The following is a 26,411-nucleotide window of genomic DNA, read 5'->3' on the forward strand; positions in this document are numbered from 1 at the left end:
AATCCCTACTGGACCTGGAGACTGAGGTGCCCAAAGGATTCTCTGTAATATAAGAAGACACCAGTATTATAGATAGATAGCAACCCCTAGTGGGCCCTGGAGACTGAGAGGCCCAAAGGATTCTCTGTAATACAAGAAGACACTAGTAATATAGATAGGTAACAATCCCTACTGGACCTGGAGACTGAGGTGCCCAAAGGATTCTCTGTAATATAAGAAGACACCAGTATTATAGATAGATAGCAACCCCTAATGGGCCCTGGAGACTGAGGGGCCCAAACGATTCTCTGCAATATAAGAAGACACCAGTATTATAGATAGGTAACAATCCCTACTGGGCCCTGCAGACTGAGGTGCCCAAAGGGTTCTCTGCAATACAAGAAGACACCAGTATTATAGATAGATAGCAACCCCTAGTGGGCCCTGGAGACTGAGGGGCACAAAGGATTCTCAGCAATATACACTATGTGGTCAAAAGTATCCAGACACCTGGCTGAAAATGACTTACAAGTTCGTGGCGCCCTCCATTGGTAATGCTGGAATTCAATATGGTGTTGGCCCACCCTTAGCCTTGATGACAGCTTCCGCTCTCGCAGGCAGACGTTCAATCAGGTGTTGGAAGGCTTCTTGGGGAATGGCAGCCCATTCTTCACGGAGTGCTGCACTGAGGAGAGGTATCGATGTAGGTCGGTGAGGCCTGGCATGAAGTCGGCGTTCCAAAACATCCCAAAGGTGTTCTATAGGATTCAAGTCAGGACTCTGTGCATCATAGAGATGTTATTGTCGTGTAACCACTCCGCCACAGGCCGTGCAGTATGAACAGGTGCTCGATCGTGTTGAAAGATGCAATCGCCATCCCCGAATTACTCTTCAACAGTGGGAAGCAAGAAAGTGTTTAAAACATCAATGTAGGCCTGTGCTGTGATAGTGCCACGCAAAGCAACAAGGGGTGCAAGCTCCCTCCATTACCGATGGAGGGCGCTACAAACTTGTAAGTCATTTTTAGCCAGGTGTCTGGATACTTTTGATCACATAGTGTAAGAGGACACCAGTATTATAGATAGATAGTAATCCCTACTGGGCCCCCGGAGACTACATACAATTTCAGAACATTCACTTGAGAAGGTATCTTAATCTACTATTAAACTCGGATAAAAGAAAAATGTAAAATTACTGAAGTTTCCTTAGGATAGATATACAATTAAAACCTGGGATGCCACAGATGGTGCTCTTTGAGGCCATGTCACATTACATTCATCAGTCACGTGTTCTTTTTGCAGCTCAGTCCTATTCAAGTGAATGGGGCTGACCAGTGATTCCAAGGATAGTCGCTGTTCAATGTACTGTATAGCACTGTGCTTGGTGTTCTGTAAAAAATAGAGATGAGCGAGTAGTGTTCGATTGAGTAGGTGTTCGATAGAATACTACGGTATTCAAAATACTCGTACTCGATCGAACACTACTAGCTGTTCAAAGTTTAAGGTTCGATGCAGAACCAGCGTTGATTGGCAGAATGCTATACATTCTGCCAATCAACGCTGGTTCTTCTCTTACCTTTAGAAGTCTTCTACATGCAGCGTCCCCGCGGCGTCTTCCGGCTGGAATTCACTCTGCCTAGGCATCCGGGCCTGCGCATTCGGCTCTGCCTAGGCCCCGATGCCTAGGCAGAGTGAATTCCAGCCGGAAGACGCCACGGGGGGCGCTGCACAGGGAGAAGCCTTCAAGGAGAATCCAGCCCGACCGTCACTTGTGGACTTGGTAAGTATAATTTTATCGCATTTTGCCTACCCCTGAAACGAGCATTTCCCCCCATAGACTATAATGGGGTTCGAAATCCGTTCAAACAGTTGAACAGTGTGCGGCTGTTCGAATCGGATTTCAAACCTCGGACATTTTAATGTTGGCTCATCTCTAGTAAAAAAGCCACAGTGCTCAACCAAATGCTCCAATCTCTTCAAACAGCTGACAGCTGATCTTCTGGATTCCTGGGCGTTGAACCCCCAAAGATTTTCAAAGAATAAGTGATCAATTGGTAAGCCCAGAAAAACCCCCTTTAAACATTGCAGCCTCTCCTTGCATCATCCCATACAAACAGCTTTACATATGAACAGCTGAACATTGTAAACCTTGTATCCATCGCGGTAATTTCCTCCTGTATGTAACAGATCAATAATTCATTTATGATCAGCCAAACCCTATTTTCTGAAATATAAATTTTCTATATGGATCACAAATCTCATTTTTTTCCATTTCAGGTTACCTTTACATAGCTCTAACCCAAGAATTAAAACCAATAACGTACTTTTATGTTGCGATTTATGCGGTCGCTTTATCATCTTCTTCTGACGGCAAACATGTGTTTATACAAATTACACACTCGGTACACACACGGCCCGTCTGCCTTACCTCTATGCCAAGCTTACTTAAAAAGATTACCATGTCCCGTCCACAAAAGAATGTTTTTTAGATTATCTGGAGATGTAAGAAAATAGCTGAAAGATGCACATATTTTATCTCCACATCTAACTAATCCCACTATCCCCAAAGGTCTAGTGTAAGCATATGAAAATGATAATCCCAGTCATCCTTACAAAGTGTACGAAAAATATTACATGCAGCTGTTACCAGAGATCGCCTATAATGAGAGATCGAAGAGAGTTGAGAAATCCACGAGAAGTCGAGTCTACCGTACGCTGCCCGCTCTAGCAGGTTATTACTTGTTATAGCCTCACACCTTTATCTGTCATGAATCCAGAGATTTTCACACTTGGCCTCTAAAGGAGTTTAGTTTACTGAAATCTATACTAATAATCAGGTTTTCAACACTTCGGTCTCGCTTTGACACCCAATGCTGTACGGTATTATTGCAGGTTACGTTGTGGTTGTGTTGTGTGTACAAAGTGGAAAATGCCACGAAAACGGTCAAAGCTACTGCAAGTCATTTAGAACATTGGTTGGCGTTAAAGTTTTTGTACTTTTTGTTGTAGCATAACCATTGGTTGGTTCATAAGTTTACTTGTACGCGATGTAGCGGCTGAATATGTTATGTGCGGTCGGGTTTGGATTGGCCTTTGCAATGACTCATTTTTAATAGATGTTACTATGGTTTTATGTAGCATGACACAACTGGGGGGGGGGGGGGGGTCCAAGATGGTCCAAGACCATCAGTGTGTAATTCTTGGGATCTAATGCCAATGATATCCATCAGTCAACAGATAGAATCATGTTGGAATACTATAGAGCAACATTTTACATTAAAGGGATGTTAGTTCATTTTTATTGATCATCTATCCTCAGGATCCTGAGGTGGTCTGATGCCTGGCACCCTAACTGATCAGCTGTTGGAAGAGGCCACGTCATGTGTGCTATAATTTAGCTATCTCCAGCACTTTCATCAAAGTGAATGCTAGTGAGGGTGCATCTGAATTCACCAAGACATCGGCTATATTCACAGTGGGGGTAAAAGACTCCCCAATCTCAGTGGTTAGCTCCTTACCGATCAGCAATTTATTTTCTATTCAATAGAATGTGCGTAATATTGTTTGTGGCTTAACTCCTTTATAGCTTCAGCCTATCTACTTTTATGGTACAAGGCTGCAATCACATTGCACTGCTGCTAGGAAACAGATGGTGGTATCAGAGAATTGGTCATAGAGCTTCCCCCTTCAGCTGATCAGCAAGGGTCTCAGGAGTGGGACCTGCACTGATCTCATTGATGACCTATCCCCAGAATAGTCCATTAATAACAAAAAGAGTTGTAATTATAAATGCCCTTTATATTGTGTTTTATAAGAAAGATACAGATGTAACAATGTCCATCTATATGGATGACACCCTACGCTATTTAAGTATTGCAACATGTTGCTGCATTATTTGTGTAGTTTGACACTTTAATTGTAAGTGTATCCAAATGAAGCAATATTGTAATAAAGTAGCGCAGTATCCGCACCTATGGTGCTTGCTATATCTGTATCTTACCCTTTCTTAACAGAGTTTTCTAGGTTTATGAAAAAAAGGGAAATTTTTAAAGACAGCGCCAACCCTGTCCTTGGACTGTGTCAGGTATTGCAGTTCTTTAAAAAAAAAAAAAAAACCCTGAAAATCCTATGGGAGTATGTTCCATTAATCTGCTGTAATGAAGTTTGGTGGCTCAGACCAGATTATTACTACATCTAATGTTAGCCTCCCTTCTCAGACATCTCTGTTAGGCTCAGTGCACAAGTGTTTTTCTTACATTCTGTTATTCCATTCAGTCATAGAAGCAGAAAAACAGAAATATTGCCATGTGATAGGCATCCAGGACACAGACACCAGCGATGCCATATGGATCCTATTAACTTATAACAGAGTCCATCGAGTTCCTTCTTGATATACAGTATACAGTATAAGGGTCCATTCACACGGAGTAACGCGAGGCGTTTTTTGTGCTTATTTTGTGCTTATTTTTACGGCCGTAAAAAGACGTTTCCATTGAGTTCTATAGTAAAATACGCCTGTATTTTTATGGCCGTAATTTTACTTCTGTTATTTTACGGACGTAAAAATACAGGCGTGTTTACTATAGAACTCAATGGAAACGTCTTTTTACGGCCGTAAAAATAAGCACAAAATAAGCATAAAAAACGCCTCGCATTACTCCGTGTGAATGGACCCTAACATCTTACTGGAAAACAGAGAGCAGAAAGCTCCTTTATTTTTGTGACATACAATGGGATCTATGATGTAGGCTCCATTCACACGAACGTTTTAAAAATGGCCTTGAACAACTAACACAATAGCCTGTTTTTCATGCCATATTCCATCTGTGGGGCAGCCATATTTATGGATCCCTCATAGAATTGAGTGATCTACAAAGAAACTGGACAAACATAGGACATATCTTATTTTTTAGTGGACCATTAAAATGGTTTGTTAATGTTTCTTGCTTTCTTGTATACCATCACTATATCCCGCAGTGCTTTGCAGTTGGTCACTGTCCCATATAGGGAACACAATCTACATTCCCTATGAGTATGTCTTTAGAAGGTTGGAGGAAACCTACTCAAACAACATACAAACGCCTTACAGATGTTGTTCTTGGTCATATTCCAACACAAGGCTACAATGGTAACCACTGAGCCACCATGCATGTGAAAAAGCCTGTAGGCTTCAAATGGATGTCTCAATAGCGGCCTTACCAACAATGTCCTAGTCCAGTATTAAGAATTAGATAGAAGAACAGAGATAAGACAGAGTCAGGAACACCATAGCCTGGATCCTATATCCTACTGCACTCATCAAACTAGTCAACAAGTCCCCCACCCCCACCCCACCACCACCACCACATACTGCTTAGATGGTGCGACTATGCCAGACCTGACCGCAAAACTCTTAAACAGTGCACAATGAAAGGGTCTTTGATAACCGAGGCTTGGAAACGTCAAAATCCAATAATGTGTTTTCCATATTCTTCCTAACGATAAGCTGCATTGTTAATGTAGTGGAACTGGCGCTCTAATGCCCGGCCATGTACAGTATCTGCTACAATAGTGAGCGTGCTGGTAAGAAAGTCATCAATCTGATAAGAAATCTCTCAGTGTATTTATAATTGGAAGCTCTGCCCTGGTTTACTTAGCGGAAAGCCCACTGAGGTTTTTGAAGTAGTTTGTACCCCGGCTTTCTACTGGGGCTTGTTTTTCCGGCTCCCCTGTTGCATGCATTAGCGAATAATATGCTAAAAATAGTCTCCTAAAATGTCTGTTAGGCAGAAGCTAATGAGGAACTGGCAGGGGAGCATGTCTTCAAGAAAGATTTCAATGAAATAAAACGGTGAGATAATTACTGTGGCACAGATAGAGTCACCAAACAATAGGGATGTGGAATGAAGACGATGTCTCGGGAATGCTTCATTAGACTGTGATATTACTAATCAAGGCTTTGATATACATTCATTCCGTCAGACTTCTATAGGCGTTCCTCCGACCCCGGAGTACAGTATAGTAATGTCATTTTAATGTATTAGTATTCAGCAACGTATAGAACACTATACCTAATGGAAAAGAGAATTCGAGACAATGGCCATTTTTAGAATACTGATTAAATATGTCGCTTTTTTGTTAGTCAAAAAATAGAATATATCCTCATTGTATCTGTAGTTATAGATCCCTGCATTGACTTATGTTTGGTTAGTACGAGTAGCACGTGAAAATGGCTGCCGTACAGATAAAAAACAGCCATGATAAAATGTCTGTTTCAGTCCACTGTTGTTTGGTTGGATATTTTTTTATTTTTTTTATAGGGGCATAGCTATAGGGGGTTAAGAGGTATAAGCTGTACCCAAGCCCTGGTGCCCGAGGGAGTCCAGAGGCTCTTCCTCTACATAAAAAGTCATCAGTATTAAGGGTGCATTCACACGGAGTAAAATGGAGTGTAATTTGGAGTGTAATTTTTACATGTGTAAAAAATTTACGCGCGTATTTTGGAGCGTTTTTTTACACGTGGCGTTTACGGAGCGTTAATGGAGCGTTTACGGAGCGTGTTTTTCTACACGCTTAAGCGCTCCAAAAAACGTTCCGTAAACGCCACATGTAAAAAAAACGCTCCAAAATACACATGTACATTTTTTACACGTGTAAAAATTACACTCCAAATTACACTCCATTTTACTCCGTGTGAATGCACCCTAAGGGTGCATTCACACTGAGTAAACGCTAGCTTATTTTGTAGAGTAAAATTACACTTGTAAATTTTGCTATCCCATTGACTTCAATGACATTTTACAGGCGTATTTTTACAGGCGTATTTTTTACAGGCGTATTTTTTACTGGCGTATTTTTACACTTGTAAAAAAATATCATTGAAGTCAATGGGATAGCAAAATTTACAAGTGTAATTTTACTCTACAAAATAAGCTAGCGTTTACTCAGTGTGAATGCCCCCTAATATAGTGGACATGTGATAGATAGGTCATGTTCCAGACTATACATTGGGAATCAGAAGCTGCAAGTTATGTTACAGGCTTACTAGTTCCGTATATACTAGAGTATAAGTCGAATTTTTCAGCACAGTTTTTGTGCTGAAAAAGCCCCCCTTGGCTTATTCTCGGGTCAGCAAAAAAAAAAAAAAATATATATTTTTTAGGAAAGGGGGGGGTCTATGACCAGCCGCAATATCAATGTATAGAATCTCCCATAAAATAGTGGGGAAAATAAGAAGCTTTAAAAAAAATAAAAAAATAAAAGTTCTTAATCCCTCCTTTCCCTAGAATACATACAAAAGAAAATGACTGTGATACACATACATATTAGGTATCCCTGTGTCTGACAGTGCCCGGTCTACTGAATATAGGGGATCTGCAGTGCTCCTGTTCCATCGGGAAGGGGTTAATAGGAGCACTGCAGATCCCCTATAGTCAGCCAGACTGAACTCCAAGTGGGGGAAAAAAATCCCAGTCCTCAAGCTCAGGGAAGGGGCAGACAGACAACCAAAACACCCCCCCCCCCCTTCCCCAGCACCAGCATCTACTGCACCCAAAAACTCCGACCATTTTAATTTTTGAAATTTTCCAGTAGCTGCTGCATTTCCCCCCCTCGGCTTATACTCGAGTCAATAAGTTTTCCAGGTTTTTGTGGTAAAATTAGGGGGGTCGGCTTATATTCGGGTCAGCTTATACTCAATTATATACGGTAAATTTTAATAAGACACTCCCCTTGATAACCAAATTAAAACAATGGAGCATTCTGGCATAAATTGCTCAACCAACTGGCATCCATTGTGCACCTTTGTTCAACAAGGAAGTGGGGCTTAGCGGGATAGGGCTATTTTTGTGTGAAAACTATAAGACAGGCCTATATCCAGGGCTGTTTTGATCTGATTGGATCTCTTCAGCCCGGCGCAGAGAAGACTGACTTGACAGAGGTGAGAGGCTTCTAGACGGGTTACCTTACCTCTTATCTTGAGATATAGTAGTGCAGGATGGCCAGCTGACAGGTCTGGGTTCACACCAGTGCTCGCTCTGCATTTTGGGATTCTATTCCTGAATCTGATTGAAAAATGCAGAGAGAAAAGTCCTACAAGCAGGTCACTCTCTCCACATTTTTTAGACAGAAACCTGGTGTACCCCATTAGGGGGCATTTACACTACGTAACGCCAGCGTGTATCACAGCCGTACACGCCGGCGTTACAGCAGAGCTGCCGAACACTTCCCATTCATTTCTATGGGAGCCGGCATGCGAGCACTCCCCATAGAAATGAATGGGCTGCTTCTTTCACCGCAAGCAGTCCCATTGAAGTGAATGGGAAGTGCCGGCGTGTACGGCACGGCATGAGCAGAGCTTGCCGTATACGCCGGCACTTCCCATTCACTTCAATGGGACTGCTTGCAGTGAAAGAAGCAGCCCATACATTTCTATGGGGAGCGCTCGTATCCCCGCTCCCATAGAAATGAATGGGAAGTGTTTGGCAGCCCTTCTGTAACGCCGGCATGTACGGCTGTGATACACGCTGGCGTTACGTAGTGTGAATGCCCCCTTACAGTGTATGGAGTTTCCGCGGGTAACTGCCTAAGCGGCTTGGGTTTCCGTTTTTTGGGTCCCCAAGCAGATCCAAATAACGGAAACCCAAGTGCAAAAGTAAACCTAGAGTTAGGCAAACTGGCCACCTTGCTCTATTCATTTCAAGATATCTGGAGCCAAGAAGAAAAGTAAAGACGCACATATCTATATGATTCAGGTGCCTAAAATTTTAAAGGGTGTTTACTCTGAAGGTATTACCCCCCTCAAAGTCTACCGGACATTAATAGCTATTATAAATAGGTACCTTCAATACAGTATGTCCTCCACTTCTTACTAACCTACTAGAAATAGAGGGGGCCGGTGCATATAGGATTATGTCTGTAGGATCAGGCTACACAGCATTCTCATTGTAGTCTGTCACTATGGAGACACATACATCTGCATAGATGCTGGAAACAAAAAAAAAATGAAATATTTATTTATTTTTTTAATCAAAGCTATTAGCAAAAATAAATAGTTGCAAAGATGGACACATACTATAGGGTTAGCAATGGTGAATTTCATGATTTTTTTATACACAAATTGGTCAATAATTGCATGATATTGTGTTTTATTTATTGTAATTCATTCCAAACAATAAGTGAATTGTAAAGAATATTCCAATTTTTAGTTAATGAATTTTGTCACAATATATGGAGCCCTGAAATGAGAGGGGTCACACAACACAGTTTCTCCTATCCCGACCATCGACCACTAAAGACAGGACTGACCCCTGGGCTATACCATTCGAGTGTGCAGGTTATATAAGGAAGTTTGTTGCATTAAAGGGATTCTACCATTAAAACTTTTTTTTTTTGTGGATAAGACGTTGGAATAGCCTTTAGAGGGCTATTCGTCTCTTACCTTTAGAAGTGGTCTCCGCTGCACCGTTCCTTAGAAATACCGTTTTTTACCGGTATGCAAATGAGTTCTGTCGCAGCAATGGGGGCGGGCCACAGCGCTCAAACAGCGATGGGGGCGTCTCCACCACTGCCAGAAAATTGTCTCCTGCGCTGCTTCCTTCTTCGTCCGCAGCGTCATCTTCAATGTCTTCTTCCGGCGCAGGCTCGTAACTTCTAGGCGTAGGGCCTTGAGCAGAGCAGACTGCGCAGGCGCACAGGCCATGGGAAAATGGCCACTAACAATACTGTGCAAGCGGCCATTTTCCCATGGCCTGTGCGCCTGCGCAGTCTGCTCTGCTCAAGGTCCGACGCCTAGAAGTTATGAGCCTGCGCCGGAAGAAGACACTGAAGACAACACTGCGGACGAAGAAGGAGGAGGCGCTGGAGACAATTCTCTGGCAGCGGTGGGGACGCCCCCATCGCTGTTTGAGCACTGGGACCCACCCCCATTGCTGCGAGAGAACTCATTTGCATACCGGTAAAAACCGGTATTTCTAAGGAACAGTGCAGCGGAGACCACGTCTAAAGGTAAGAGACGAAAAGCCTTTCTAAAGGCTATTCCGACGTCTTATCCACAAAAAAAAAAAAAGTTTTAATGGTAGAATCCCTTTAAAAATAAAATAGGTGAGCAATATTTATATCTGTTAGAAAACTGGATGGTTTCCTATATTATATAATAGACTAGTTCATGAACTAAAAACAAAAAAGTATAAAAAATATACAGTGAATCGCTTAAATATTGCAATGCAGTTTTTGCAGATATTTGATACAATAACTTGAGCTGGAATGCTGTGATTCATGGTGGAAAAAGTATAAACACTAAGCGTTAAAAAAGAGTTATACCCGTTAAAATCCCCTTATTGTGCCAACAACAGCAGAATCATTGGGGTTGGTGCCTTTGAAAACAGCAGGTACTGTAGCTATAGCGATGATGGCTAATCTACAGCTTAGCGCAGATTTTAACTTGCTTCAATTCCTCGTTTTGTAAAAAGGTTCTAATACCTTCCTTACAAATTGTGTTGTGATGACAGGAGACAAAATCAGATCTAATCCAATAAAAGGGATTGGAATGCTCTTCAGAATGACTGAGACTTTATTCACAGTAAATCCGTCTTTTCTTCTCTGTAACAGTGACAGGAAATCAGTAATGCTTCTTTGGTTGCACATGTACCCGCACAGTTGGTCCTTGTCTAACATTCAACACATTAAGGTTAAGTTTCCATATTTCAGTGTTATAGTCAGTGCCATAGACACAGCAAAGGGGGAATGAAGGGCAAGAAAAAAAAAATAGCGAGGCTCTAAATGTTACGGGCATAGCCGAATACTTAGCATGGGTGGATGGATGGATGGACGGATAGATAGATAGATAGATAGATAGATAGATAGATAGATAGATAGATAGATAGGGGATAGATAGATAGATAGATATGAGATAGATAGATAGATAGATAGATAGATAGATAGATAGATAGATAGATAGATAGATAGAATGAAACTGGGGTCTTATATTATTAATGGGTCTGAATATATTTAGGTCCAATTTACATCTATGTTCGGCTTTTTGTTTGGGGAGTTCACTTGGGGACCCCGCAAACAAAAACCTATCCGCATAGACACACCTAACCCCTTAGACTTTAATGGGGTCCATCTGGTTTCCGCACAAAAAATGTGGAGAGAAAAGTGCTTCTTGCAGGACTTTTCTGTCTGCATATTTCTTATGGATAGGGGAACGGAATGGCCCTAACCTAGATGTGAATCGGGCCACAGATGTGTCCTTTTATAAAGGCCCTAAAAAAGTTCCTCCTAATTTTGACTGATCTGCCATTCGTTGACTTCTCTGCAAATGAAGCATTTCATCTAGACAGTTTCATATAATGCTATGGGTTCTTAAAGGGGTAGATAGCCATTGTTCACGGCTGTGATCAGAAACCTATCTATCTGTGTCAGGGGATAATAACACTCCTTGAGGAGTGGGCACGCATGGAGACTTACAAAGCCATTTTCGCTCCACTTGGGGATTATGGGGAATATGCAAATCTGTTTCCCCGGATGTAATTAGGAAAACTATCTATCTATCTATCTATCTATCTATCTATCTATCTATCTATCTCCTATCTATCTATCTATCTATCTATCTATATATCTATCTATCTATCTATGGTAGTCTGAGATAGTCAGAAGTAGGTAAACAGCCAAAGGGGCTATTCCACATTGTTTCCATAACTCCTGTTATAGTTACGGACAGAGTAGAACAGTCCGCTCAGTTGTTTCCAAAGTCCCAGTCGCCTCAGGCCATCAAAATGTCCTTCCTTTAATTAAATGAACCCTCACTCTATACCATTGTTTGCTCATAGTCAGCCATCCTATTACAACTATAGCCATAGCTTGTACTTATCTATAAGCAATCATACAGTAAGGTCACTTCAATAGGACACTCCGTGGTCGTGTGCTCATCCAGGTCATCCTTGTCGTATATCCGCACTGTACAACTCTGCTGCAAAACCCAGTGCATTGACTGACATCTATTATCCCCAGCAATTTAAGATATTTTTCTCATTTCACACAGAAGGTTCACGTCTACCACGAGGCCAAAGAAGCCCGAGGAAAAAAAGAGAAATTATTTCCCTTCAGAAAAAAATCTCATTTTATTTAGCAGAGAAAACGTTCGCTTTTCAGTGCGCAAATAATGAAAATCACTTAAAAACACATTAGTGACTAGTTTAGAAGGTTCCCGTTGTATGGGAATAGGGGCAGCCATTATTAGGAGTTAGTCTATAACGATGAACGTGTATCTGAATTCCCGCAGCTCCGAGAAGGTCGACGTTAAAAGATATAAAATGAATTGCCATTGACTTCACAAACACCAGTCGCTGACAATATTCCGACTGTACACGGAGATCCAGCACACACAGATCTCTATTAATTTTCTACCCTTTTAATAGCGCAAGTGTTTTCATTAGTTACGTCCTAGTAGCATATTAGAAACATCTGCTCACTTGCCACCAGTGCACCGCTAATAGAAAATGTCAGTTCATTTGTCTCCAGGCCCAACATGCTCCTCGAGAAGTGTACCAAAGCTATAACCCAGCTGCTAGCTCTTGATACAAAGCCAGATCGAGTCAACGACCATTTATATGCAAACCATTACTCCTTGCCAACCATAAATATTTTCGTCTTCTTTTCTCTTTTCCTGCGCAGCTCCATCTCCTGTCACTGTAATTAGAAAAGACCGGACATCTCGAAACAGTATTGCCCTGTCTTGGCAGGAGCCGGAACACCCAAATGGGATCATCTTGGACTATGAGGTCAAGTACTACGAAAAGGTGGGAAGAAAAGCAATTACAGCAGAATCTTAACAAACTCTATTGTATCGGCCAAGAATAAGTCTGTGAAGCTTTCCAAGTGTTATTGATATGTACTATTGTGAGGGATTCATTACAGGCTGGAGAATTTTGGGGGGAGACCCATTTGTATATTGAGAAAGTTTAGATTAAAAGTCATTAAAACGTTTATGGTTATTTGTATTTATTATGTGGCATTATAAATTACATTGATGTGAGGAGCAGCTTTATAGCTTGTATCATTGTGATGTTAGGTTCACACTAGCATCAGCTGTCCATTGGAAGACCAGAACAATGGAAAGATCAATGCTAGAGATGAGCGAACAGTAAAATGTTCGAGGTTCGATATTCATTTTGAGTAGCCCCTCAATATTCGACTACTCGAATCGAATATATTATATTGAATCCTATTATACTCTATGGGGGAAAAATGCTCGTTTCAGGGGTAGGAAACATTCGATCAAATTATACTTACCAAGTCCACGAGTGAGGGTCGGGCTGGATCCTCCGAGAAGTCTTCTCCGTGCAGCATCCCCGCGGCATCTTCTGTCTCTGAATTCACTCTGCCAGGCATCGGGCCTGGGCAGAGCCGACTGCGCATGTCCGCACTACAAGCGGGCATGCGCAGTTGGCTCTGCCCAGGCCCGATACCTGGCAGAGTGAATTCAGAGCCGGAAGACACCACGGGGAAGCTGCACGGGGAAGACTTCTAAAGGTAGGAGAAGAACCAGTGTTGATTGGCCGACTGTATAGCATTCGGCCAATCAATGCTGGTTCTGCATCAAACTTTTCCATTTGAATAGCGAGTGGTACTCGATCGAGTACGAGTATTTCGAATACCGTAGTATTCGATCGAATACCTACTCGATCGAATACTACTCGCTCATTTCTAATCAATGCTAAAACAGTGGACAGTTACAGCGCCCAAGAGACCTTATTGACTATAATAGGGTCTGTCTGGTGTCCGTTGTTTGTAAACTTAGGGTGCATTCACACTGAGTAAACGCTAGCTTATTCTGTAGAGTAAAATTACACTTGTAAATTTTGCTATCCCATTGACTTCAATGACATTTTACAGGCGTATTTTTACAGGCGTATTTTTTACAGGCGTATTTTTTACAGGCGTATTTTTACACTTGTAAAAAAATATCATTGAAGTCAATGGGATAGCAAAATTTACAAGTGTAATTTTACTCTACAAAATAAGCTAGCGTTTACTCAGTGTGAATGCACCCTTATTTTACTCTACAAAATAAGCTAGCGTTTACTCAGTGTGAATGCACCCTTAGGGTGCATTCACACAGAGTAAAATGGAGTGTAATTTGGAGTGTAATTTTTACACGTGTAAAAAATTTACACGTGTATTTTGGAGTGTTTTTTTTACATGTGGCGTTTCAGTAGCGTTTACGGAGTGTTTTTTGGAGCGTTTACTGAAGCTGTTTTTTTACACGTGTAAAATGCTCCAAAAAACGCTACTGAAATGCCATGTGTAAAAAAAACACTCCAAAATACACGTGTAAATTTTTTACACGTGTAAAAATTACACTCCAAATTACACTCCATTTTACTCCATGTGAATGCACCCTGAGGGTGCATTCACACTGAGTAAACGCTAGCTTATTCTGAACGTAAAACACGTTCAGAATAAGCGGCGTCTAAAGCAGCTCCATTCATTTCTATGGGAGCGGGGATACGAGCGCTCCCCATAGAAATGAATGGGATGCTGCTTTCACTCCGAGCAGTCCCATTGAAGTGAATGGGGAGTGCCGGCGTATACGGCAAGCTCTGCTCATGCCGGAGCGTACACGCCGGCACTCCCCATTCACTTCAATGGGACTGCACGGAGTGAAAGAAGCAGCCCATTCATTTCTATGGGGAGCGCTCGTATCCCCGCTCCCATAGAAATGAATGGAGCTGCTTTAGACGCCGCTTATTCTGAACGTGTTTTACGTTCAGAATAAGCTAGCGTTTACTCAGTGTGAATGCACCCTTAAAGTGTCAGACAAAAAAAGTTGTGCGCTCGGGACTTATTTGCCACCAATTTCAAAAAGACACGCTATGGAGTCTCATAATGGAGACCCCAACGTAAATGTGAATAAAGCTTTATTTGTGATGTGTGACATTATTGTTGTAATCATATACATAGTAAATAACTAGCAAGCATTGGTAGTTACATAAGCACGTTCCTCTAGCCTGCAATACAGTTGTAGTCAGGGAATAAGTAAACTAATGATTGTAGATTCAATAATATGGGGGGGAGGGGAGTTGGGTGGGGGCTAAAAAAAAGTTAAAAATATTTTTATAAAAAATACAAAAATAAAATGTGACACTCCCCTTATTTAGAATGCCTATAAAAATATATAAAAATACAAAAACAAAAATAAATATTAAGGCATCCGCACATCTAAAAAATGTAAAATTTTAAAAATATATATTAATTATAAAATGTTATATATATTATAAATTATTTATTGAATATATATATATATATATATATTGATAAAATATATTTATTCCATACGGTGAACACATCAGTGGTAACAAAAAATAAAAAATACCAAAACTTGCGTCAGAATCCACGTGGAAAAAAAGCCTCCCATTGACTTCAATGGATTCATTTTTTACTCGGACAAAGAAACCCATTGAAGTCAATGGGAGGCTTTTTTCCTGCGCTGATTTTTACGCAAATTCCGCGTTAGAATCTGCGCCAGAAAACTCCGTGTGACTGGACCCTAAATGTTTCTGTGATACTATAATGTCCATATAATCAAACAAAGCTTCATGTAAGACTCCTAGAATGATCGCCTTGCCTGTCAGTGGTCTGCAGTACCATACAGCAATAGTATATAGTTATGGAATACATTAACATATACATGTAGGTCCTTATAACTTATGACTTCCAGAAAATGCAGAATTTATGGACTGATCAAACGTCAGTGGAATTTTAGTCCGACTTTTAAATTAAAACATCACAAAGCTTTATACATCTTTAAAAGTGAATTATCTGATGGCTCCGACTAATTACCAGATATTTCAGACATCAAACAATGCTATCTGGGTGAATATAATATCTTTCAGATGTTAGATATCCTGCCCAACAAGCAGCTGAAAACCATAACTATACATGCAGGAATTCATATAAAAAATTGTGCGACCGAGAGAATCACTTACGAAGTAGAAAACCCAAAGTTTCATATGGAATGAAATGCAACATTCTCGTGCTCCACCCTCGTAATTTCTAAAAGATGGCCGCCATTGCTGTTATACTTGTTATAACCTTTTATGATATTTTTTTAACTATAGATTATAACACAAATATTTGTATCTTAAAGCAGGAACAGGAAACTAGCTACACCATCCTGAGGGCCAGAGGAACCAACGTGACCATCAGCGGTCTAAAGCCCGATACGACGTACATCTTCCAAATTCGGGCCCGGACGGCTGCAGGTTATGGATCAAACAGCCGCAAGTTTGAGTTTGAGACCAGTCCTGACTGTACGTATCTATATGTGTACATTATTATTCTCTACTGTTGTTGTGCTTTGTTTATCTAGAAGTTTTTTTTATCCTCAAAAAGTTGCAAAACAAGTTCAGCTTCGCTTCATATTTCTTGGTCACAGTAGCAACCTTCCTTAAATTTTCCAAAGAATGTCCTTGTTGGTAATGGGGGTTATTGGGGAAAGACTCATGAGCATATGAATCTTTTTGTTCTCAGACATAAGGGTATCATCCATCTCAAAATCCTAGCCAAAAACTATCCCTGTGGAACCCTGTCAGAAAGCCGAACCTTGGCTTTAGTGTTTAGCCTCATATGCAATTGGGCCAACCCATCGAAAGGTTATGGTTTCCAATGAACCACGGCAAGATCAAGCAGCATGCTTCTTATTAATAAAAGGTCAACACAGTCGGCCATTGGGGCAGATTTGAGATAATTTTTGAAGAGAATTTTGGGACACAAGACTTAGATTTAGTATTCATCTGTATAAAGATGTAACAGTTCAAGAACTTGGCATTTGTCTCTGACAATAACAATCACAGAGAACTTACTCGGAGGTAATGGTGGATTATGGTGGTTGTCCATGACTATGATATTTCACATCAGTTCCTCTTCTCAGGGTGGGACCTTATGTCCTTTGGTCACATGGACATGCTGCAGCTCAGCCTCATTCATTATACTGTACTAGACTTCCTGAGATGAGGAATTGGAGTTCAGTATTATCATCCTGGATAACCCCTTTAAGTACAGTACGTTGCTTAGGTTCATGGCATCTTGTTTGTAAACCACATTAGTTGTTGTGTACCGTTGTTGGGCTTGAGTATACGAACGGAACTATGAAAATAATGGAAATGCCAGCTCTGTTGTATGATCGATACAAATGGTGACCAATGGGACGCCTCTTACTATAATGGGCTCCATTGAGTTTGTGTCAACATGTGATGAGACTCCTAATGAAGCCTGTAACATAGATGTGAACTGAACCTAAGACGGCCTGATTGTATTTACTTTTCTTTGGAGTTTAATTATATTGTATTGTCCTTCTCTAATGTCAGTACAAATGAGAGTCATCAGTAGAGGTTAATTACAAGGTATTCACAGTTAACTGTTTAGAAGTGTTTCACTAATGTGGCCAAGATACTTAGACCTTCAGCCAGAGCTACACTGGAAGTGCAGGAAAAATACTGCAAAGTAAGGCTGGCTCTCCGTTCAGGGATTCCATTCTCCTCTAAGCTTGATAAATACGGAGAGAAAAGTGTTACGAGCAGCGTTTTCCTTTTTTCATTTTTCGCCCTTCTTGGGCAGAAACCTGGCGGACCACATTATAGTTTATGGGGTCCACGGAAAACGTTGTTTTAAGCTAAGGCCCCACGAGACGGTCCAAAGTGCTAAAGCGGAAATGCATTGCAGTTCTTCCCGCAGCGCTTTGAACAGAAAGTTCGCTGAATTTTCCTCTGCGGACTTTCTGTAACATTATATCTACGCCGGCGTTTCTGTAGATATAATTGACATGCTTTGATTTCCAAAACCGTACCAGTTTTGGAAATTGCAGCGTATTCGCGCTACATAATTTAACGCAAAGTGGGCCTGGAATTCGCATGAATCCCATCCACTTTGCTCGTACTGTAAAACGCAGCAATTTTCTCACAGCATTTCCACTCTGGTCAAATCGTGGTGTTTCCGGACTGTGGGATCCCGGCCTTAAGCGGATTAGGTCCCCCCCACACACGGTACTCCGAATGCAAGTGTGAGCCTAGCATAAGAATTCTTTCAGAAATAGAAGTGCTAATAGTTTATTTTCATCAATTAACAAACAATTATCAATATTTGGTGTGAACTTTGCCCTTTGCCTTCCATCAATTCTTCACTTACAGACAGTTTTTGAATGAACTCGATAGGAAGCTTGTTCCCGCCATCTTGGAGAACTAAGCCCAGATCTTCTGTGGATGTAGGCTTGCTCCAATCCTTCTGTCTCTACATGTCATCCTAGACAGACTGGATGATGTCGTGATCAGGGCTCTGTGGGGGCCGTATCATCACTTCCAAGGCTCCTCCCCCAATGAGTGATCTCACCGAATATCGACTTAGATTTCTCTTTTGGTCATTCCTTTATTTTCGTGTAATGGAATAAACTATTAACCCTTCTATTTCTGAAAGCTTTTTGACTTTGCAGTATTTTTCCACCCCTGCCTTAAACGTTTTGTATAAATGGAGACTTTTTGTATTGCAATTTTCTGTAGCTCACGGGGCGTATACTGAAAAGTGGTAACAATTAAAAGTAATACCGTGCAAGACCAAATTTGTTTTGAATACTCCATGTAGCCGCTTTTAACGACCTATTATTATGTCTTAAGATAATTACCCTAAATATTAATACTTTAGTTTAATTTTCTCTTCCCATTTTACAAAATTCTCGAGCAAGTTCAGTCAAATCTTTCAACACATTCCATAATACTATTGTAAAAGAAAAAATGATACAAATACATACTTGAAGTAAAACTGAAGCCGCTCATACCAGATGTGAGTGGTGCCTGTATGGCGGTACTCAAATCCCTACTTCTTAATGTTGATGCTATCCTTAATTTTATTATGATTTTCTTTATATTGGGTCTTTATTTTATAGCCTAATACAAGGTGGAATTTTTTTTGCAAAAATAAGGATTTACTTAGAATTTTTTTTACCCGTCCTTATTATTTATTTGTATCTTCTGTTAAGAATAAAAATATACAGTAAATACTAATATACTAATCAATTTAACGATGAATATTCCTGGCATTAAATATTCGCTGGTAATATTCAGTACAGGTGCGATTTTATACCCTGCTGTTTACCCCAGAGGTGTACAGCGGTGGTTTTATATAATTTTATTGTCATGCACATTTAACAGTCCATTACATCTGAGTACAGTAAAAAGCAAGAGCCTACGCCATAAATTCTAAGTGTTTTTCAACAAGCATGTGTCAACATCATAAACCAGATAGGTTGACTCCAAACATTTAATAAAAAAGATAAAGTAACAGGAGATAGAATTCAAAGTGTGACATGATAAAAGCCAGGAAGCACGGGACCAGTGATGAATACAATTTTACTGAAAAAGCCATAAGAACGGATTTATTTAGTTATTTGTTTTGTTATTGGTTTAGTCGTTTTCGATCAGGAATATTTATTGGATAATTTTTTTGAAATTTTTTGTAAAAGCAAAAAATTCAACTAATTATCAAAAATTTGAGTAAATATTTAGGTAAGGAACGACAAAGAACACTCAATTTTTATTTTAAATATTTTAAATCAAGGAATTGATCAAAATTAAAGCATTGAGCTTTCTAGTCTGGTAAAAATTAGGAAGCCCAATAATTGGAAGAAAAATGGAAATCAAAAAATATATATAGAGAAGCGAATTGAAATGGTTTTCGCTAATAATTTATACTTTATATATCTCCTGGATAGATGATCAATGGTAGATTGATGGGGAACTGTCCACTGGAACCCCTTCCGATCACCAGAACATGGCTAATAGCAATTTGGATGAGTGAGCTCTTGCCAATCATATCACTCATTTTTCTCTATGAATTTAGGGACAGACACATGCCCTAGCAACAGAGAACTGGGAAACAGGACTACTGTATTCTGATGAATATTACTTTTTATATACAATTTTTGATTTTTATTTTTCCATGTAACTATATTTTTTAAAAAGTATTACATCCTTCAATTTTTCACTCTGACCACTAAGCTTAAAAATGGACAGACAATTGCCAATTTTTCAGGGAATTTCTTTGCAGCAGTCACTTCATTCACATCACAAGCATTATTATAATAGAAGGTAACACTTCTATAGATAACACTCCAGGCCAATAATTGCATCCACTGATAATAGATGATATTACACCTTATATACTCTAGTTCTGCACAGATCATGTCTAGAAGACTCTCTTATAGGTCACAATAGATCATCTCTAGTAATATATATATATATATATATATAGCTATGACTGTTGTAAAGAATATACTAAATGCACAGAATAAAAAACAAAAAATGATAGATTTCACTGGATCTGGTTTTAATAAATAGATAACTAATCCCTTTAAACTTTTGGGTCCAAATGCAAAATCCCATATCAGGAACCCAACACAAATAGGATCCCACACCATGCAACATTATAGGTAAGTTAGGGTGCATTTCTCATAGCTAAGAACCTGTTCTTTGATGTCTTAGCAAAACCATGTTCATGGAACTTGTATGGTAACATAGGGAGTCCCTATAATTCCATACTACTAAGCCTTAGGCATTTCCTATAGTACAATATTATGGATACACTAATGCACTATATATCAGAGATTGACCTTATACAGTCCTATGAAAAAGTTTGGGCACCCCTATTAATCTTAATCATTTTTAGTTCTAAATATTTTGGTGTTTGCAGCAGCCATTTCAGTTTGATATATCTAATAACTGATGGACACAGTAATATTTCAGGATTGAAATGAGGTTTATTGTACTAACAGAAAATGCGCAATATGCATTAAACCAAAATTTGACCGGTGCAAAAATATGGGCACCTCAACAGAAAAGTGACATTAATATTTAGTGGATCCTCCTTTTGCAAAGATAACAGCCTCTAGTTGCTTCCTGTAGCTTTTAATCAGTTCCTGGATCCTGGATGAAGGTATTTTGGACCATTTCTTTCTACAAAACAATTCAAGTTCAGTTAAGTTTGATGGTCGCCGAGCATGGACAGCCCGCTCTCAAATGATCTGAAAACAAAGATTGTTCAACATAGTTGTTCAGGGGAAGGATACAAAACGTTGTCTCAGAGATTTAACCTGTCAGTTTCCACTGTGAGGAACATAGTAAGGAAATGGAAGACCACAGGGACAGTTCTTGTTAAGCCCAGAAGTGGCAGGCCAAGAAAAATATCAGAAAGGCAGAGAAGAAGAATGGTGAGAACAGTCAAGGACAATCCACAGACCACCTCCAAAGAGCTGCAGCATCATCTTGCTGCAGATGGTGTCACTGTGCATCGGTAACAATACAGCGCACTTTGCACAAGGAGAAGCTGTATGGGAGAGTGATGAGAAAGAAGCCATTTCTGCAAGCACGCCACAAACAGAGTCGCCTGAGGTATGCAAAAGCACATTTGGACAAGCCAGCTTCATTTTGGAAACAAAGATTGAGTTGTTTGGTTATAAAAAAGGCGTTATGCATGGCGTCCAAAAAGAAACAGCATTCCAAGAAAAACACTTGCTACCCACTGTAAAATTTGGTGGAGGTTCCATCATGCTTTGGGGCTGTGTAGCCAATGCCGGCACCGGGAATCTTGTTAAAGTTGAGGGTCGCATGGATTCCACTCAGTATCAGCAGATTCTTGAGAATAATGTTCAAGAATCAGTGACGAAGTTGAAGTTACGCCGGGGATGGATATTTCAGCAAGACAATGATCCAAAACACCGCACCAAATCCTCAGGCATTCATGCAGAGGAACAATTACAATGTTCTGGAATGGCCATCCCAGTCCCCAGACCTGAATATCATTGAACATCTGTGGGATGATTTGAAGCGGGCTGTCCATGCTCGGCGACCATCTAACTTAACTGAACTTGAATTGTTTGTCCAAAATACCTTTATCCAGGATCCAGGAACTGATTAAAAGCTACAGGAAGCGACTAGAGGCTGTTATCTTTGCAAAAGGAGGATCTACTAAATATTAATGTCACTTTTCTGTTGAGGTGCCCATACTTTTGCACCGGTCAAATTTTGGTTTAATGCATATTGCACATTTTTTGTTAGTACAATAAACCTCATTTCAATCCTGAAATATTACTGTGTCCATCAGTTATTAAATATATCAAACTGAAATGGCTGTTGCAAATACCAAAATATTTAGAACTAAAAATGATTAAGATTAATAGGGGTGCCCAAACTTTTTCATAGAACTGTATCTAATACATGGATGGCTCATGTCAACGAAGGAAAAAGCCAACTCTTCGCCCATTGAGTTGGATCCCAATAGGGCATATGATCAAGGGTCAACCCTTAAGGATGAAGCAAGCACAGCCTAAAACCTGAAATCCTATTCAACGGTGACTATTCCTTCTATAGTCTGGACAGAATAGTCTCCATAACAGGATGTCCTATAATTAGACGTCTCCAATTATGCCACTAAGTCCCAATTTTTCCTTAAATGACTCTAATTACCAGAATGAAAGATAAAAACATGTAAATGTGACACTTTATCCAAGAATATACACAGAAAACCTGTTCTAGCGATGTTATGTGCCAAAAGGGCCCGAGAATTCATCATTAGATAACTATCCGCTGCTTCCTTCCTAACACAACTGTTGAAAAGCCGCAGCTGTAAATGAGTGTAGAAGTGATGCCCTTACACAAACTCATGTAAACATACATTACAAGTGAAATCCAATATGCCACCCACAGTCACATTGTTACAATCGGGTAGTGCTCTCCACTTCCAATTTTCACATGTGTTTTTACATGTGAATTAAAGTCAATTACAGGCTTGTTCTTAGATTGCTGGATTGGTAGTTACTGTAAATAAAAGTTTAATGCAAACTATGATAACTATACGTTGTGAACCATAACAAGAATAGACCGGCGATTTGGCAAGTAGACCCGAGCAGAAATAACGTTTAATCGCTTATTACGGTGCCAGTAAAGTAGGTTTAGCTGTTTTGGTTCCATTTTACATTATTTTGTCTTTGCATTTAGTTGCCAACAGCCTGGGTCGGATTTGTATTAGAAAGCTGGGTCTGGTTTCCTATCATTATAAAGTCTTATCAACCTTGTTTAATTTTTTATATACCAGGGTGAAAGAGCCAAATATTACTACATCCTTCAGGGTGAGCTGTAGGAAGGCTTTTCACACCCAAGCCATAGGTCATAGTTACATAGTAGATGAGGTTGGATGAAGACATCAGTCCATCAAGTCCAACCTATAACCCTACAATCCCTTACATAACCCTACAGTCCACTACATAACTCTACAGTCCCCTACATAACCCTTCAGTCCCCTACATAACCCTACAGCCCCCTACATAACCCAACAGTCCCCTACATAACCCTACAGTCCCCTACATAACCCTACAGTCCCCTACATAACCCTTCAGTCCCCTACATAACCCTACAGCCCCCTACATAACCCAACAGTCCCCTACATAACCCAACAGTCCCCTACATAACCCTACAGTCCCCTACATAACCCTACAGTCCCCTACATAACCCTACAGTCCACTACATAACCCTAGAGTCCACTGGCAGAACCAGCGTTGATTGGCCGAATGCTGTACTCTGTATGGCATTCGGCCAATCAACGCTGGTCAATGCATTTCTATGCCGGAGATGAAGCAGAGCTGAGTGTGCGTTGAACCCTGCTGCACACTCAGCTCTGCTGAGATGCTGCAGAACTGTGTGTGCAGCTGACCGCACGGCCAGCACTGCTACATCTCGGCATAGAAATGCATTGACCAGCGTTGATTGGCCGAATGCCATACAGAGTACAGCATTCGGCCAATCAACGCTGGTTCTGTTGGAGGAGGTGGAGTCTAAGATCTGTCCACAGCAGTCTCCATTCTGGTCCGATCTTAGACTCCGCCTCCTCACAGACGAGCAGAACCAGTGTTGATTGGCCGAATGCTGTACTCTGTATGGCGTTCGGCCAATCAACGCTGGTCAATGCATTCCTATGGGAAAAAGTCAGCTCCCGCATATCGCAAGCTGACAGGGATCCCGACATAATACAGTGACTTGGACTTGTTAGATGCCCCCAGACATGCCTCCCCTGCTGTCCCAGTTGCATTCCAGAGGTGTTGGCATCAGTGGCGTAACTAGGAATGGCGGGGCCCCGTGGCGAACTTTTGACATGGGGCCCCCCCTCCCCAAACCGATGCCGAAGACCTTGACTGACCCCCTCCTCCGCACTCTATTATGTCCCTTAGTAAGCCCTGCACACAGTATTATGTCCATTAGTGGCCTCTGCACACAGTATTATCCCCAATAGTGTCCCCTGCACACACAGTATTAACCCCTATAGTGTCCCCTGCACACACAGTATTAACCCCTATAGTGTCCAATGCACACACAGTATTAACCCCTATAGTGTCCAATGCACACACAGTATTAACCCCTATAGTGTCCAATGCACACACAGTATTAACCCCTATAGTGTCCAATGCACACACAGTATTATTAACCCCTATAGTGTCCAATGCACACACAGTATTATTAACCCCTATAGTGTCCAATGCACACACAGTATTAACCCCTATAGTGTCCCCTGCACACAGTATTAACCCCTATAGTGTCCCCTGCACACAGTATTATTAACCCCTATAGTGTCCCCTGCACACAGTATTAACCCCTATAGTGTCCCCATATGTCCCACTGTGGACACCTATAAACATTTATTATACTCTGGGGTCTGAAAAGACCCCAGAGTATAATAATCGGAGACCCGGGGGATTAAAACCATTAAAAGAACAGAGATAGTTGCTTACCTGTTCCTGTCGGCTGCCGCTCTGGTCCAGCTTTAATGACGTCAGACGTCACATGACCCGGGAAGCTGGCCTGGGTCATGTGACGTCAGACACGAATGACGGAGGCCTGGCAGGATCGTGGAGAGGTAAGTAACACTGTTTTTTATGTTACCTTACCCCTCCCGGTCCGCCGATCATTATACTCGGGGGTCTGCAAAGACCCCCGAGTATAATGATAGCCTCTGTGGGGCCCGCAGTGTCACTTGCCGATCCCGGCCCAGCCAGGATCGGCACGTGAATAGGGCCCGTAACGGACTTAAAAAAAAACAAAAAAAAACGCAGCGGTAGCGGCTGTCACCGGGCCCCCTAATGGCCCGGGCCCTGTGGCAGCTGCTACTGCTGCTACCACGGTAGTTACGCCCCTGGTTGGCATCATTTCCTGGGGTGTCATAGTGGACTTGGTGACCCTCCTGAGTCGAACAGTGGTTTCCCCCTAAATGAGTATTTATTCCCCATAGACTATAATGGGGTTTGATGTTTGATCGAACTGTCGAGTATTGAGCGGCTACTCGAATCGAACTTTGAACTTCGAACATTTCACTGTTCGCTCATCTCTAGAGACAATGCTTTAGCAATGAGTCGTCCTCCAGGGGAGGTGGCCCAAAAAATGAGAGCATTTTTTAAATTTTTTTTTTAATAAATAGGCCCTATTGTATGTGACCATTCCTTCTGGACAGACCACAGAGGCCGAGTCAATGTAGTTTCATTGGAAGCCTCTAGTAGGGGGTACTGTATGATAATTACATTGGGAGGAATGTTTGTATTAATGAACGTCGCAGCTTGTAATGCCCCTAATAGGATTTTCATGCTTTCATCTATGTATAGAAGGATCAGTCATGTGTCATTTCTGATGAGCTAACACTTTTCTTTTATTCTTTCACCGTTTCAGCTTTTTCCATCTCCAGTGAGAACAGCCAAGTTGTCATGATCGGCATCTCAGCGGCCATAGTAATCATTCTGCTCACTGTGGTTGTATACATCCTTATCGGAAGGTGAGTAATACGCTCTACTTACAGATACAATATCGCCAGATAATGTTTGGCACAGCAAAGGTTAATGCCAGTTGTTCAGTAGTAAGAATCAGACAGCATTCTAGAATGACAGATACCAATTACTTGCTCAGCATGAGAACGATGCTCCCATGGTCCAGTTCCCATATGGGTTTGCACTTCCTAGGATTCACATCAGATTTGCCGCACTAGCCTTTGAAATTGCTCCGGACAGCCAGAGCGGTACAAGCAGAGGTTCCGAAGGAAAATCCTAAGGAGCTGGAAAGGTTCCTTATTATATAAAAGCCTTCCCACCCAACATGAGTACAAGACATCAGGCCATAGCACGAGAAAATTGTTCATTGAGCCTAACCAAAGGCACGCTGCTGCAAAGTCAATGGACACAACTAGGTTCCACCCATTTGGACAATCATCTCTTTCCAGAAATCAAAAGACCAAAGTGGAAACAGCAGCCAAACACAGAGTAACATCATACAGTGCAATAAGTCACCAGTATATTCAGTGTATTATACTAAATATACTCATAAAATGCATACAAAACAATTATACAGGCAACTGTGGCTAAGAACCTAAGAAAGT

General features: G+C 41.0%; 1 protein-coding gene across 2 annotated transcripts in view; it reads left to right on the top strand.

The window, feature by feature from the left end:
* Positions 1-26,411, top strand: part of EPHA3 (EPH receptor A3) — a 334,850-nt gene that overhangs the window by 242,432 nt on the left and 66,007 nt on the right. Inside the window, exons 6-8 of one of the 2 annotated variants that reach the window (XM_075263556.1) lie at positions 12,633-12,757; positions 16,108-16,270; positions 25,712-25,814. In XM_075263556.1, the coding sequence (XP_075119657.1) occupies positions 12,633-12,757; positions 16,108-16,270; positions 25,712-25,814 (391 nt within the window). The remainder of the gene's footprint in view (positions 1-12,632; positions 12,758-16,107; positions 16,271-25,711; positions 25,815-26,411) is intronic. The other variant, XM_075263557.1, reaches the window with a different exon arrangement.

Source organism: Leptodactylus fuscus, chromosome 2 (assembly GCF_031893055.1).
Source record: "Leptodactylus fuscus isolate aLepFus1 chromosome 2, aLepFus1.hap2, whole genome shotgun sequence".
NCBI lineage: Eukaryota > Metazoa > Chordata > Amphibia > Anura > Leptodactylidae > Leptodactylus > Leptodactylus fuscus.